We start from the raw sequence: 15,509 nt of genomic DNA, 5'->3' as shown, positions 1-15,509 counted from the left end.
TTTAAAAATGTGTTTGTTGACTGCATCTTGCAAGAACTCAGAAAGTAAATCTCATGAGTTTGCTAAGGCCTACATACAAATTTCAGAGCCATACATTCCTGGAAAGATCAGATATACAGCTTACTGTGTTACATAGCCAAAACCTCATAATTATTTTAGAGGCATGGAACCGATGAGTATGAATATATTGTACAAATACTGGCATGGATTAATATGAGATTTTGTTTGGGTGACCATATCTTATGCTTGTAAGGATTTCATGGCTAAGTTTTAATTTATTTTGTTTAGCTTTTCATAATAGCATGTCCACATTGTGGAAATTTGAAGAAAGCTGCATTTCTGGCCTTGTGTGCATGTTTTTTTTAACAAAATCAGAAACTGCCCAATAGCAATAAATGAAATGCAGAAATCCAGAAAGAACCCAAACATCTGGTGAAGTTCTTATAAATCTCAATTTTAATATATACTGTACAAGTAGTCCTAAAATGGAACTTCTCAAAAATATTTAACGCAGTGCCTGTACAAAACAATTGACATCAATATCTCTTCTGTTATTTTCAAATGGAAGGGCAACATATCATATACCATGTTAATTCACAAAGAGGTACCCTTCACTTAATTTTACAGTGATTGTTGTACATTTTCAACAACACTTCAACTTTCTCCTTTCTGCAGGTCTGAGTGAGCCAATGGTTGCATTTTGAATAGCAAGGTAAATTAAATTAATGCATTGCACTCAAAGAATATTAATACATATTTTCAAAATAAAACGTGCTTTTTTTTTTAAAGACTACTCCTGTTAATAAATGGCAATTTAAAAAGTTCAAATATTAATATGTTCACAGCTCTAACATAACTGTTCACCAACCCTCTGGAGTTTTATAGTGTATCAGTGTCGTACTTAATGTGCGTAACTAACAAACTCTGATCAAATACGCTATTATGACAGCTGAATGTTGAAAAAATTTAAATATTCCTAACTGCTGAAAGTAAAGGTTACTTATAAAAATGGATTTGGATATTGAAACAGTTTTTGCAGTTGCACTTGTGTTGATCATGTTCCATTTCAAAATGTGTTTGACTCAAATAGTTTACACTATCTAAAACAGCAAAGGTTTTGCAGAAAAGCAGATCAAAAGTAAAATATACATAGTAAAGGAATCAGGTTTTTACTTCCCATGCGCCACAGGTACACTAAATGGTTATAAAAATATTCTACTGTAGTTTATAATACAAAAGCAAACTGTATCTTAAAGATTTGTTTCAAATAGAAAGACACACTTCTTAGAAATATAAAATTGTATTCATTATCTGTTGCACAAGACAATCTCCTTATTCTTTTGAGAAATGCAGTAGCCAACACTCTAACCACAAGGTCCTTCTATGAAAACACATGTTAAAATTCTCCAAAAGCTCCAAATGACAACTTTTCAACATTTATATTACTCGAACTTCAAAAGCTGTTTGTACTCTTATAAAGAACACTTTTGCAACAGTTGTTAACCTGGAAACGGTTTGACTGGCTTGATAGCTTAAAGATGATGAAAGCTAACAAAAAATACCGCTAGTTATTCCACTTTAGCAAAATCTGAGCAATTTTCCCATAGGAAAGATTGTTATGAAACATAGCATACATCTGTAAGCTTTCTTTTTGTCAAAATGGTTCAATTTCAAGTCACTTTCAGTAAAATCTTTTATTGATCCATCTGCTCCACTCTTTTTCGTCTCCTGTGGAAAGCTTTCAAATTCCATTTGGTCGGTTCAAGCATAAAAGGTCCGTTGTAGACAAACAGGACGGTCATTTTGTCAGCATAAGTGAGATTTTGGAGGAGCTGTATAAAAAAAAAAAATAGGCCCCATGAAAATTGCATATTCCCCATGCAGAAAATGCTCATCACAATTATTGCAATCAATAACATTGTCTAAATAGAACATCTATAATGTTAAGGGTAACTGAACAATGGTGATAATTCACTACTTCAAGCCTGGTAGGAAAGGAAAATTTCTAATCTTATTTACTTTTGCACTCCCTCCCCACTATAGGGTTTATCCCAATTACTCCTTAAGAATGGGAGATCTTATTGGTATGTGTAGGAAAGTAGGTTCTGGTTTCGTGGTCACCCCCGCTTTTTTCTGTTGTCATTATGTTTTACTGACTAGTCTGACTGGGATCCTGCTAATCAGGACCCCAGTCTCTGTGCTTCTTCCCTAAATTGGACATGTTGAATACTTAGGTGCACTCAGATTGGCTACTAGTGCACCCTGATAAGTCCCTACTATATGGTACCAAGGTAACAAGGGCATATGTACACCAGGTGTCTCCCATGGGCTGAAGCATGCATCATGCCACTCAGAGATCACCCAAATTGTGACTACAGGCCTGCCATTGCAGCCTGTGTAAGCTGGTGCCCGCACCACTTGAAACAGATAACTTTCCTTATATCTGAGGTCACTGCACTTTAAACCTAAAAGTCATCCCTAAGGCAGGCCTTTCAAACCTGAAGGCAGGATGCTCGGCTCCAAGTGTGAGGGTGCCCCTGTATGAGCAGGACACCCCTACAATCTTCGAAGTCCATTCTCCCAGGGTGTAAGTGCATCAGTCAGTAGGATACATAGAATGGCCAGGCGCCATTACGTGAAGACTATCTCTAAACTGGCTGTAACAAACCCTGTTGTGTTTGGTATTAAACATGTTGGTATTATACCCCCACACCGTAAACAGTGTGGGAGGTATCTTTACATGCAAACATGTTGGAATTATACCCCCACTCCATAAACGGTGTGGGAGGTATGATTCCATGCAAACATGTTGGAATCATACCCCCACACCGTAAACGCTGTGTGAGGTATGATTCCATACATTGTAAAGTTCCACCGGGGAGGCCCTCGGTGCTACCGGTACCAATCTTCTAGACCCGGGCAGCAAACTATGGCTTTTGACGACCAGAGACACACTCTGCCCTGCTGCTGCTGAGCCAAGCTCGAGGCAGTGTAGTGATGTTAAGTGAAGATCAGGTCACGTAGGTTCTTGTAGAAAGATGTATTTATTAAATATGTTGACATGAGGTGGTAGTTCATATAAGATAAGATGGTAAGAATAATCCTCAGTTAAATTCCTTAGTAAATCCCCACCAGGAGCTGTCAAAAGTCAGCTCCATCCTCAGCTCCTAACTGACACTAGCATCAGAACATAACATTCCAATCTGTGATAACATTCCAAATGATGACATATGTGAAACAACTAGAAAGCCAACACTACACATCTTCCCCTTATACACATTTAACAATTGCAACCAAAAACTAAGATGTTAAAGAGCAATTACACAAAATAATAGGATACTAAAAGGAGGTACGTAGAAATAGGAGAAGAAGATAATTAAGTAACAATGAAGAAAAAGAGACATCAGAGCATAACATTCCAATCTGTGATAACATTCCAAATGATGATATATGTGAAACAACTAGAAAGCCAACACTACAGGCAGGCAGGACAATAGATATCCTGTCACAGGGAGGTGTGACCACCTCCCAGACAGGACTTGATGTATTTGGACAGGGTGGGGGAGCTTGCAAGCACCAGTCACTGCTTGAATGGCACACTTGGTGCCCTACTTGCATACTCCAGTTCAAACCAGTTCAGGGAGACGTTGGCTTCCACTCTGTCGCGAAACTGGACGAAGGACATGGGAGTATCCTCCCTACTGTCCATTCCCCTCCTCTGGAAGGGACCCCTGAATTGTCCCAACCCTTTCCTTGGGTTACTTAAGGGCTTACCGGTGGGTGGGTCCCTAGATTCTTTATGGGTTAATATTCAGATCAAAACCACTTAAACTTCAACTGTCTGGGCACTCTGGACCTCGCTGGACTTCGTGTTGGGAACCAAGACTCCCACTGGGAAAACTCCTGGTGCTACAGGTCTGGTCATCCTGCAAGTCAGCGGCAACGTATGTGCCTGTGCTCCATACAGGTTCTTCACAAGGTCTGTGGACAACCAAGGCACCTGAAGGAATTTCCCTTGGAGTGAAGGAGTCACTCCCCTGCATCTGCTGGCACCGCAACACAGCTGACCGGGCAGCTGGTCCTGGGCTCCCACGGACTTCGAAAAGCTCAGCAACAGCAACACAGATGGTGGTTCTGCAACTCCCTTGAAGCCTGCACTGTCTTCACACCGAGTTTGAGGCCAGTATCCCTCGACAGAAACACTGGAACAGCACCACTGTGCACGCGACGACTTGCATTTGCCAAGGCTTGTTAACTCCCTCCTCCAGAGACCTTCGCCTGCCTCGTATCCTCTGCACCGTGGGCCTTCATCTTCTGGTGAGCTGCTCAGGGTCCTCTTGCAACTCCTGTGCCTTTTGCTCGTGGGTCCTCTTGGGGGTCTTTGGCTCCAGTGGGCTCCCATGCTTGCTCGGGGCCTGTCCTGACTTATCTGCTCATGTGAGTCACTTTGACCTTGCTGGTCCTGAAACTGCACTTTTTTCTTCAACTATGCTGGCTGCCGCTGCCAGACACTGACCCCATGGCTCTTGACATATTGCATGGGACAGCTTTTGCACAGCTCCTGGTACTCCTCTGCGTCACGTAGTCGATATAATTAAGTGGCAGCCTGATCGGAGCATAGAGGCTCATGCTCTGAATAGGACTTTGAACTGGTCTTTTCTGATCTTCTTCAAAACTCGGGGCATGAGAGCTAGCGGCGTAACAATACAGGAGTCCCGTGCTCTTCTCTAGGTGGAATGTGTCTCCAAAAGACAACCTTCAGGGAAACTCCAGAATGCGAAAGTGCTGACGTTGCATGTTCTTGGAGAGAGCGTAGCAATAATGCCAGTGTCCTCTACATTGTTAGAAGAGGCCCTGCGCCACCTCTGGGTGGAACTCCCATTTTTGGTACATTTGCTCTAGAGTTGAAAGATCCTGCAAGGTGGTGCACAATCTGTTAAAACCCTTGACCATTCATCCAGATCTTGAGGCACACGGTCTCCTGGCACTGGGCCCCCAGGTCCCAACCATGCACTTTCTTTTGCAATATCACATGGCAGTGATATTGTTTCGTGAGTCCCTGGACCAGCCTGTCCATGACGGACAGCAGGAAGGGTTTCAACACAAAGTGATTTCAGTAGGTTGACGTTAAGACAGGTCTCTGGCGGTGACCAGAGTCCTCTAATCTCCACCTCTTCCAGATGACCTCCTCAACTCAGCAGCAATCCATCTGTCCCCACTGTCCGCTCTGGGTGGGGTAAGGAGGGTTTTCCATTGCAATCAAGCAGCCACTACTGCAGATCATTTGCAGTCTCCTCCAAAACATACATGGAATCTGAACAGTTCCTTTGGTGCAGGGTCCACTGAGACTTCAGATCCCGAATATGCCATTTAGCATGATAGATGAACAGGGTGCAGGATGTCAATAGATCAAGAAGCCTCAGAAGCACCCTCACTGAGACCCAGGACAGGTTGAAACACCATGATCATATCATGAATGTCCAGAAATCGTTGATCTAGAGGGAAGGCCTGAAAACGCACAGTATCCACAATGATTCTGATGAAAGGGAGCCTCTGTGAAGGTGTCTGATTTGACTTTGGCACGTTGATTGTGCACCTCAACAATGTAAGGAGGTTCACGGTCGTCTGTAGGTGGTACACAACTGACTGTGGTGAACCAGTCATCAAAAGCCATTTGCTGAGGCAGGGAAAGACTGGTATCCCTGAACTCCAAAGGTATACTTTGACCACTGCCATCACCTTCATGAACATATGAGGGGCACTGGTGAGGCTGAAAGGGAGCGAGGCAAACTGAAAATGCTCATGGTCTACCTTGAACCACAGGTAGTACCTGTGAGAGAGCAAGACCGGAACACAGAAGCAGGCGTCATGCAGTCCCATTGCAACCATATGCTTTCCTGAATTCAAGGCAGATAGACCCTGGACCAGCATAATCATCTTGAAGCGGTTCTTGATCAAGAAGAAACTGAGAAAACGGGGACCTAAAATAAGACGATGGCCCAGCCATTTTCGGGACTAGGAAATACCAGGATTAACACCCAGTTCCTGCAGCAAAACTGACAGATACTCCTCCGAAAGCACCTCTGATGTATGCTGAAGAGTAGGTGTGATGGGAAGGAATGGCAGCAAATAACCCCGCTGGAATATCTTCAAGAATTCCCTATCAAATAATATGCAGCCACCCATGGAGAAAACAACTGATTCTGCCTCCCACAGGGTGGTTGCATGCTGCTAAGGGTAAACTACCCTGGCTTGGCAGCTGCTACCAGAGCAGAGATTCACTGTCTCAGTGGGCCTGGATGCTTGTCGCACAAGTTACTACTTGTGTAACAATATATCTGTAAGAGACATTAGTTAGTGATAGATTCCTTACCTTAGAATATCCCCAGGCATCAGACTGGATCCGGAAAGTTTTGCGTAGCAGAACCCTTGCGCGTCGGTAGGCGTCGTCTGCGGCTCCGCGTCCGTCGTCGGCTTCGTGGGCGCCGTGATGACGTCGTCGGAGTACTTAGACGCCGCCTCCGCGTGCTGACGTCAGTTCTTAGCCACAGCTTTTCCGCACCAGAAGCGCAGAGCCATGACAAAAACCGACACTTGTGCCAAGAAACTAGGGCCCTGAAAGGGGATGACCTTAACCCTAGAGATCGGTTCGCAGAACGGGGAGGATGGGTGGGTCGGTAAGAAATCTATCACTAACTAATGTCTCTTACAGATATATCGTTACACAAGTAGTAACTTGTGCATCTGAAAGAGACACGTTAGTGATAGATTCCTTACCTTAGAATAGATACCCCAGCAATACCATCCCCGTGGTGGTGGGTCTGCGAACCAATATTTACACCAGAAAGTCCTGGAGAACGGAACGGCCAAAGTAGCCGTCCCTCCGGACTTGACTGTCCAGGCAGTAGTGCCTAGCAAACGTGTGCAACGAGGCCCACGTAGCTGCCTGGCAAATGTCCTGCAAGGGCACACCTCGGCCCAAGGCAGTTGTAGTGGCCGTGGCTCGAGTGGAATGAGCCCTCAGCCCAACAGGGGGTTCCTTCTTAGCCAAGGAGTAACACGCCTGGATGCACACGATAATCCATCGAGAGATGGTCCTCTTGTTCACCGCTTTCCCTTTCTTAGCGCCCGCGTACCCAACAAAGAGTTGATCATCCACCCGGAACTGGCGTGTGCGATCCAGATAGAACGAGAGCGCACGTTTTGGGTCCAGACGGTGGAGCCTCTCCTCCTCTCTCGAGGGGTGCGGAGGCGGAAAGAAGGTGGGCAATGTGATGGACTGCCCAATGTGGAAGGCTGTGACCACCTTAGGCAAGAAGGAGGGCCTAGTCCTCAAAACAACCTTGTCCGGATGGACTGAAAGGAAAGGAGGCTTACAAGAGCGAACCTGGAGCTCACTCACTCTCCTGGCAGAGGTGATGGCTACCAGGAAGGCAGTCTTCAAAGAAAGAAGGCGAAGCGGACAGTTATGAAGTGGCTCAAAGGGAGCGCACATCAGAAATGTGAGAACCAGGTTCAAGTCCCACTGAGGCATCACGAAGGGAACAGGAGGAAAGGTATGAGTGATGCCCTTCAGGAATCTGTTTACGATAGGGGACTTGAACAAAGAAGGTTGGTCAGGTAGCCTCAGAAAGGCTGAAAGAGCCGAAAGATAGCCCTTGATAGTGCCCAGAGCAGAGCCCTGCTGGGCAAGAGAAAGAAGGAAGAGAAGAACCTCAGAAAGAGGGGCATTGAGGGGATCCACAGCCTTTGCTGTGCACCATGCCACAAATCTGTTCCACCTGCAGGCGTATACCGTCTTTGTGGAGGGACGCCTGGCTGCCAGAATGATGTTGCAAACCTCAGGAGGCAAGTCAAATGGCCTCAACTGTCGCCGCTCAATCTCCAAGCATGGAGGTGGAGACTGGACAGGTTCGGGTGGAGGACCGTCCCCTGCTGCTGCGACAGAAGGTCCTCCTGAAGAGGCAGACGAACCGGGGGATCGACTGACATGCTGAGTAGCTCGGGATACCAGTACCTTCGTGCCCAGTCTGGAGCCACAAGGATGACTTGTGCCCGGTCGCGCTTGATCTTCTTCAGCACTCTGGGCAGAAGAGGTATAGGCGGAAAGGCTTACAACAGACCGCAGCTCCACTCGCGACGAAAATCGTCTCCGAGCGAGTGCCGCCTTGGAAATTCCAACGCGCAGAACTGATGACATTGCGCGTTCTCTTCGGTGGCGAATAGATCTAACCAAGGCTCTCCCCATCGCAGAAAGAGGCCTTGCGCCACGTCCGAGTGCAGACGCCATTCGTGATCCATCGAGCACCGACGGCTGAGTTTGTCCGCCCTGGCGTTCAGAGAACCTGCCAGGTGTTGAACCACCAGAGTCACGCCCTGATGTTCCAGCCATTGCCAGAGACGCAGAGCCTCCTGGCAAAGGGTCCACGACCCCACTCCGCCCTGTTTGTTGCAGTACCACATGGCGGTGGTGTTGTCCGTGAACACCTGCACTGCACTCCCTCGGACAGACGGGAGGAATGCTTTCAGTGCCAGACGAATCGCCCGCAGCTCCAACAGATTGATATGGAGCCGGGACTCCGCCGGAGACCAGAGTCCTCTGATCTCCGCCTCTCCCAAGTGGCCTCCCCAGCCCTGGAGGGACGCGTCCGTCACAACAACGTGCTCCGGTTGGGGAAGGGAGAGGGATCTGCCGTTGACCCAATCGCGGTCAGTGAGCCACCACTGCAGCTGTCTCGCAGTGCCCTCTGAGATCAGGACATGGTCGGACAGGTTGCCCCGGTGCTAATGCCCAATGAAACTTCAGGTCCCACTGCAGAGCCCGCATCCGCCACCGTGCGTGATGCACCAGAAGGATGCAGGAGGCCATCAGCCCCAGAAGCCGCAGCGTCAACCTGACCGAAACCCGGGATAACGGCCGGAAGACCGGAATCATAGCCTGTATATCCCGGACCCGCTGTTCGGGCGGGTAAACCCGAAACTGCGCCGAGTCGAGAACCGCTCCGATGAAAAGGAGCTTCTGAGAGGGGCACAGGTGTGACTTCGGCACATTGATGGAAAATACCAGCTGGTGCAGGAGATCCGCCGTAGTCTGGAGGTGGCTGACGACTGTCTGAGGCGAGCCCGCCTTCAACAGCCAGTCGTCTAGGTAAGGGAAGACTGATACCCCTAACCTGCGCAGGTGAGCTGCGACCACCGCCATCACCTTCGTGAACACCCGTGGGGCGCTGGTAAGGCCGAAGGGGAGCACGGTAAACTTAAAGTGCTCGAGGCCTACCGTGAACCGCAGGTAACGCCGGTGGGCCGGCAGGACGGGGATGTGGAAATACGCATCCTGCAAGTCCAACGCTACCATCCAGTCTCCTGGGTCTAGGGCAGCCAAGACCTGAGCCAGTGTCAGCATTTTGAACTTCTCCTTCCGGAGGAAGCTGTTGACGTTCCTCAGATCCAAGATAGGGCGTAGGCCCCCTTTGCCCTTCTTGGGTACCAGGAATTAGTGGGAGTAGCAACCATGACCTACTTCTGGCCCAGGAACGCGCTCGATGGCCCCCTTGGCCAAGAGGGCCGAAACTTCCTCCTGCAGGAGCCGCAAGTGATCCCCGATACGCGGTGGTGTTGCGGTGGCATGGGTTGAGGGGTCGTCTCGAAGGGGAGGGAGTAGCCCCTTCGGACGATCTGCAGCACCCACCTGTCCGAAGTGACTGTGCGCCAGTGAGAGTGGTGATGGCGAACCCTGCCTCCCACTGGCGTCACATAGGCCGAAAAGCATGGACTAGGAGGGCTTAGAGGTGGATGCCGCGGGGGCAGGTGTGGACTGGCTCCGCTTGTTTCCCCGACCGCCTCCACGGCGGTTTCCACGGCCGCCGCTGCGCTGGACGACAGTTTGCGGCGAGTGGCTGGCGGCACGTGTGGGGACGCCCCTTCCTTGGCCACGAAAGGAGCGAAAGGCACCCATTTGCTGGCGCGGGGCCGAGAGGCCCAAGGACTTGACCGTAGCCCTGGAGTCCTTAAAGCGCTCAAGCGCGTGGTCTGCCTTGTCGCCAAAGAGGCGACGGCCATCGAACGGCATGTCCATGAGTGTATTCTGGACATCTGCCGAGAAGTTGGCGGATCTCAGCCAGGCGTGGCGTCGTATCGCCACCGTCGTAGCCATCGCTCTGCCCAGCGAGTCAGTAGTATCCATTCCGCACCTGATTGAATACTTTGCTGCGTCCCGGCCCTCCACTAGGGCTTGGCCGAGTTTGGCCCGTACCTCCAACGGACACTCTGGCAGCACTTCCGCCACCGTTTCCCACAGAGAGTGGGTGTAACGGCCCAAGAGGCATGCAGTGTTGGAGGACCGCAGTCCCAAGCTACGGGACGAGAACACCTTCTTGCCATAGGCCTCGTACCTCTTGGATTCCCGATCGGGGGGAGCCGTCGGGAATGCGGTCTGGGAGTTAGAGGCCTGGATAACCAGACTCTCGGGGGTGGGGTGGGTGGACAGGAAAGATGGGTCGCCCGGGGCCGGGCGGTGGCGTCTGGCCACGTTCCTATCTACAGGCGAACCTGTAGCGGGCCTGGACCAAGTGCCCAAAAGAACGTCCGTCAAGGCCTCATTAAACGACAGCAGAGGCTCCATGGAGCATGACTGCGGCTTAAGGACCTCAGTGAGGAGGTTAGTCCTCACGGCCGCAACGGGGAGCTCAAGGCTCAAGGCCTTAGCAGCCCTCATCAACACCACACTATAAGTAGCGCCTTCCTCCGAAGCCACGGTAGGAGGAGAGACAAATCCAGTGTCTGGAGAGGTGTCCAGGCCACTGGCCTCCCCAAGGTCTCCTGTCCAGTCCATGTTAGACTGACACTCCCTGGTCAGAGGGTCCTCAGACCCCTCCCAATTCTCCTCTTCCCCCATCTCCTGAGATTCAGGGTCGTAAGTGAATGGGGTAGGTTCATAGAAATGAAAATCTCCGAACGGTGTAATGAGCGGCGCCGATAGGCGTCGACTCGACGTCGGAACCCATTGAGAGGAGGCATCGGGGACGGCGCCGCCCGAGGATGACGCCGGAGGGGACACCACACGGACCGACGCCGGGGGGGTCGTAAGGTCCACCGGTGACGATCCATCGCCCGAAGAGGGCCCAGCGGCGCCGGGCCCGAAGGCACCGACGATGCCGGGGCCGCTGTACCCTGCGGCGCCGGGCCCGAGGGCACCGGCGGTGTCGGGATCGCGGAGCCCTGCGGCGCCGGGCCCGAAGGCATCGGCGGCGTCGAGGCCGAAGCACCCGACGGCGTAGCCCCCGACCCACTAGGGCCCCCAGACGGGTTCACTGGGCCCGAAGGCGCCGCGGAACCCATCGGAGGAGAAAGGGACCTCATGCCATGAGGAAACGCTCGATCTCCTCCGGCGTCGCGTTCAGCCCAGGGACCGGGGGGTATGGGGCCGAACGCGGCGCCCGCGACTCTCGAGGAGCCGCGTGGGCGGTGTCACCCGAACCCCCGGCCGCATCGCGCGAGCGTCGGGGGAGTCTGAAGAGCGATGATGTCTCTTCGACTTCTTGTGTTTCTTACCTGACGACTTGGACCCGGAGGAGTGGCGCCGACTCCCGGAGCTGTGACGGCTCCGTCCCCGCGACCTGTCCCCCGACCTCCCGTGGGACCGGGACCTCACACGGCGCGGGGCCGACTGGCGGATCTCGAGTCGCCTGCGGGACCGCTCCCGCCTGGCCTTCCTCGACAGGGCCAGACAGTCGGAGCAGGCCTCGTCGTCATGGTCGACGCCCAAACACATCAGGCACAAGCGGTGGGGATCCGTGACCGACATGGTACGGTCGCACTCGTCGCAATGCTTGAAGCGGGGCATCCCTAACGGCACCGTTGGAGTCGTAAAGACTTCGAAAAGGGATCAAAAAGATCACAAAAGTTTAGTCAAAAAGTGACTAGGGAACTGCTCTTTCCAGATCTGCGCTGGAAAAAAGAAGAACTGACGTCAGCACGCGGAGGCGGCGTCTAAGTACTCCGACGACGTCATCACGGCGCCGACGACGGACGCGGAGCCGCAGACGACGCCTACCGACGCGCAAGGGTACTGCTACGCAAAACTTTCCGGATCCAGTCTATGCCTGGGGATATTCTAAGGTAAGGAATCTATCACTAATGTGTCTCTTTCAGATAGCTGGATGCCCTAGCCCGAAAGAACTCAGGGTACATTCTGTTGGGGCGGTGGGTCTTGACCGTCTGTAAGCAAAGCTTCAAAAGGGGACACTGTCTTGGGGATGGGAAAAGACAGAGGAAGCGCGCAATGGCTCAGTTTTCTTTCTAGCGCTCAAGGGCGGAGGTAGCCTCTTCGCCAAAGTGGAAGACCTGCCAAAAAAAACATATTAATGGCATATTAATGTGCAATGCTTGCAAGTCCCTCAAAAAGCCCGTGGATCTCATCAATGAGTGATGCTGGAGAACCACCCTAGTCACAACTGCCCTGTCTAAACTGTCAGTCATGCGGAGGCCCTATACGATGTGTTTGACTGCGCCCGCCAGCTTAAATGGTCTCTGCCAAGATAGTGCGAAGACTTCTGGAACTGCTAGTAAGATCTCTGTGACAATGTCCCATATGCATGGGAATACCTACCCAGCAAACAGCTGGTTTTAACTAACCTAAAGACTGATGAGAACATACTCTTTCAAAATGCCTCACTTCTTTTCAACTCTTTTTCTGGGGGGGTCATAGTGGAAAGAATGTGGCTTGACCCTGCTAGTGGACGTCTGAACTACCAGGCTCTCAGCAGTTGGTTCCTGTGTCATAAATGCAGGGTCACCTAGAGCAGGTCAGACGCATCATGCACGTATCTGACCACAGGTGGCCAGGAGCAGGGTTCAGCACGAGCACCCATCAGGGTGTATGTCAGGGCTTTGTTGAACAGCAGCAAAAGTTCAAATAAGGTCAGTCCAGGTTGTAAAACTTCTGTGAAGATATTAGTTTTCACCAAAACACCTGTCCAATCCACGGGCCTCTTGTGGGTCCGAATAATAGTTGTCAAACTTATATTTTGGGGGAAATTCATCCCCATAATGACCAAAAGCAGGCTGACTATAGACGGAGTCCAATCCAAAAAGTTATTGGAGCAATGAAGAGCGGCTCCTGGGTAAAGGCACTGTCGTATGAGTTAGAGTGTACAGGGGCCAGGCGTGTTGGAGTGCTGGGATGCGACTTCAGCAAAGGTCGAGACTGATTTAGTTCAGAATGCGACAGGACAATGGTATCGGCGTCATAGCCTTATCATTTTTGCTACTGGTTGTTCAGATTAGAAGATAATGAGTGTCAGATATTGCATGAACGAATGGACAAATCCATTTCGATCACTGCCGTTTCTTTTACTTTAATTTCAATGCTATAGCAATTCCCCCCCGGTGCTGATGATCTAGGAATCCCATTGTTCATGACGAGCTCAGCTCGTCATGAGCACAGGAGCACTGTACTGCATGACGAGCTGAGCTCGTCATGAGCATGGAAGGGGTTAAGGATGTAAAGGTTGACGCTACAGTGCTGGTTCTTCAGTTACATCACTTAGTCCTCCGTTTGCCAGTGGGGACTCGCAATAATACAGATATATCACTCGTGGTGTGTACTTTACATTTTCTCGAGTCTGGCTAGGAAAATCCATATTCAGATTCTGTGTTACATTGGAGATAGGCATAAAAGTTAGGAAAAGAACTAGAATTTATATGTGTGGCTTTCCATAACCAGTTTTACAAATTACGGTTAAGTGTTAAAGCATCCTTCATATTTCACTTCATGTAAGTGATTGTCTGTGGTCCTGCTTTTTTATTGATTCGAAGAATGTCAGGGGTCACAGCCAAGGATCTAGAAAATAACATGCAAATCAAGGTTTTATTTTGAAAGCTAGGTCCATTTAGCTCCCATATCGCAGTCCTATTCTCTGGATCTTTTTCACAGGAATTACAAGGACTGAATGGTGGGTGGATTGTTCGGAGGTTTCAGCAAAGCTTCGATCAACTCATTTAATTTGCTAATTTCCCTTTTGTTTTGATCCCAGGATTGAAAAGAAGCTTTTCAGAGGGATTCAGTCTAGTACCTCACTTAACCACGGAATTCCACATTTTTTAACTTCAAATATTTTCAGGATGAGAAATAGTAAGACTTCTATAAACAAGTGTACTGACGTTTTATGATTGAACATTATAGACTTGTACTTTTATGATTTCTTCTCCAATAAAAGTTAAATGAAACTGACCAGATGTATCATTTTATGATTTGTGACCCTGAAGTATCAATTTCTGATTACAGCTCTGGCGATTGAGCAACAACTATGTTATTCTTCATAATATGCCTACAATAGTAAAATTGTGTACACTATAAGTGTGTTAGTTAACCAATGGACTGCAATGGAAAGCATATACGATTCATGGTGAAAAAGTAACTTACCTTCGGTAACAATGTATCTGTAAGAGACATATGTAGTTCTAGATTCCTTACCTCAGAATTACCCCCAGGCGTCAGACTGGATCCGGAGAAATTGTTTTGTAGCAGTACCCCTGCGCTTCGGAAGGTGGCGTCTGTCGACTTCGCGTCCGTCCTCTGCGTCGTGGGTGCCGGGATGACGTTGCGGTGTCTACTCAGATGTTGCCCATGCGCACGGACGTCAGTTCTGACACGACTTTTCATGCCAGAAACCCAGAGGCATGTAAGATACTGACCACTGGTGCACATAACTAGGGCCCTGGAAGGGAGTCCCTATACCTAGAAGTCAGTTCCCAGAACAGAGAGGATGGGTGGGGCGGTAAGGAGTCTAAAACTACATATGTCTCTTTCAGATACATCGCTACAGAAGGTAAGTACCTTGTTCATCTGAAAGAGACCGTAGTTCTAAATTCCTTACCTTAGAATAGATCCCCAAGCAATGCTAACCCAGGTGGTTCACACCAAGAAGTCCTGTAGAACAGAACGGTCGAAAAAGCTGTCTCTCAGTACTTGGCTGTCCAGGCAGTAATGTTTGGTGAACGTGTGCAGGAAAGCCCACTTGGCTGCCTGGCAGATGTCAACCAGCGGAACTCTACGTCCCAAAGCAGAAGGGCCCTGGTAGAGTGGGCACGCAGTCCAACTGGAGGTTCCTTTTTTGCCAAAGAATAGCAGATCTTGATGCTTAGGACAACCCATCGAGAGATGGCACGTTTGTGCACGTCCCAACCTTTCTTGGCACCCACATAACCCACGAAGAGTTGATTGTCCACCACTAAGTCTTTAGTATGCTCAATGTAGAAGGACAGTGCATGTTTTAGGTCCAGATGGTGGAGTATCTCCTCCTCCTGGGAGAGGTGCGGGGCGGGAAGAAGGTGGGCAATGTGAAGGTCTGACCTATGTGGAAAGAGGTAACTACTTTATGCAGAAAAGAGGGCATAGTATGAAGGACAACTTTGTCTGGATGGACAGCAAGAAAGGGAGGTTTGGAGGACAGAGCTGATGGTGAGCAGGAAAGCAGTCTTTAAAGTAAGAAGACGTAGAGGACATCTAT

At 49.7% G+C, this 15,509-nt stretch overlaps 1 protein-coding gene across 1 annotated transcript in view; it reads right to left on the bottom strand.

Moving 5' to 3' along the window:
* Nucleotides 1–433: 433 nt before the first annotated feature.
* The window catches only part of SMC5 (structural maintenance of chromosomes 5), a 628,567-nt gene continuing 613,491 nt past the window's right edge, over nucleotides 434–15,509 (bottom strand). Inside the window, exon 24 of the mRNA XM_086961254.1 lies at nucleotides 434–1,832. Coding sequence (XP_086817380.1) covers nucleotides 1,695–1,832 — 138 coding nt within the window. The 3' untranslated portion in view covers nucleotides 434–1,694. The remainder of the gene's footprint in view (nucleotides 1,833–15,509) is intronic.

This window comes from Lissotriton vulgaris, chromosome 3_1 (genome assembly GCF_964263255.1).
Source record: "Lissotriton vulgaris chromosome 3_1, aLisVul1.2, whole genome shotgun sequence".
Lineage (NCBI taxonomy): Eukaryota > Metazoa > Chordata > Amphibia > Caudata > Salamandridae > Lissotriton > Lissotriton vulgaris.
This window is presented reverse-complemented; position numbering and strand designations above follow the sequence as displayed.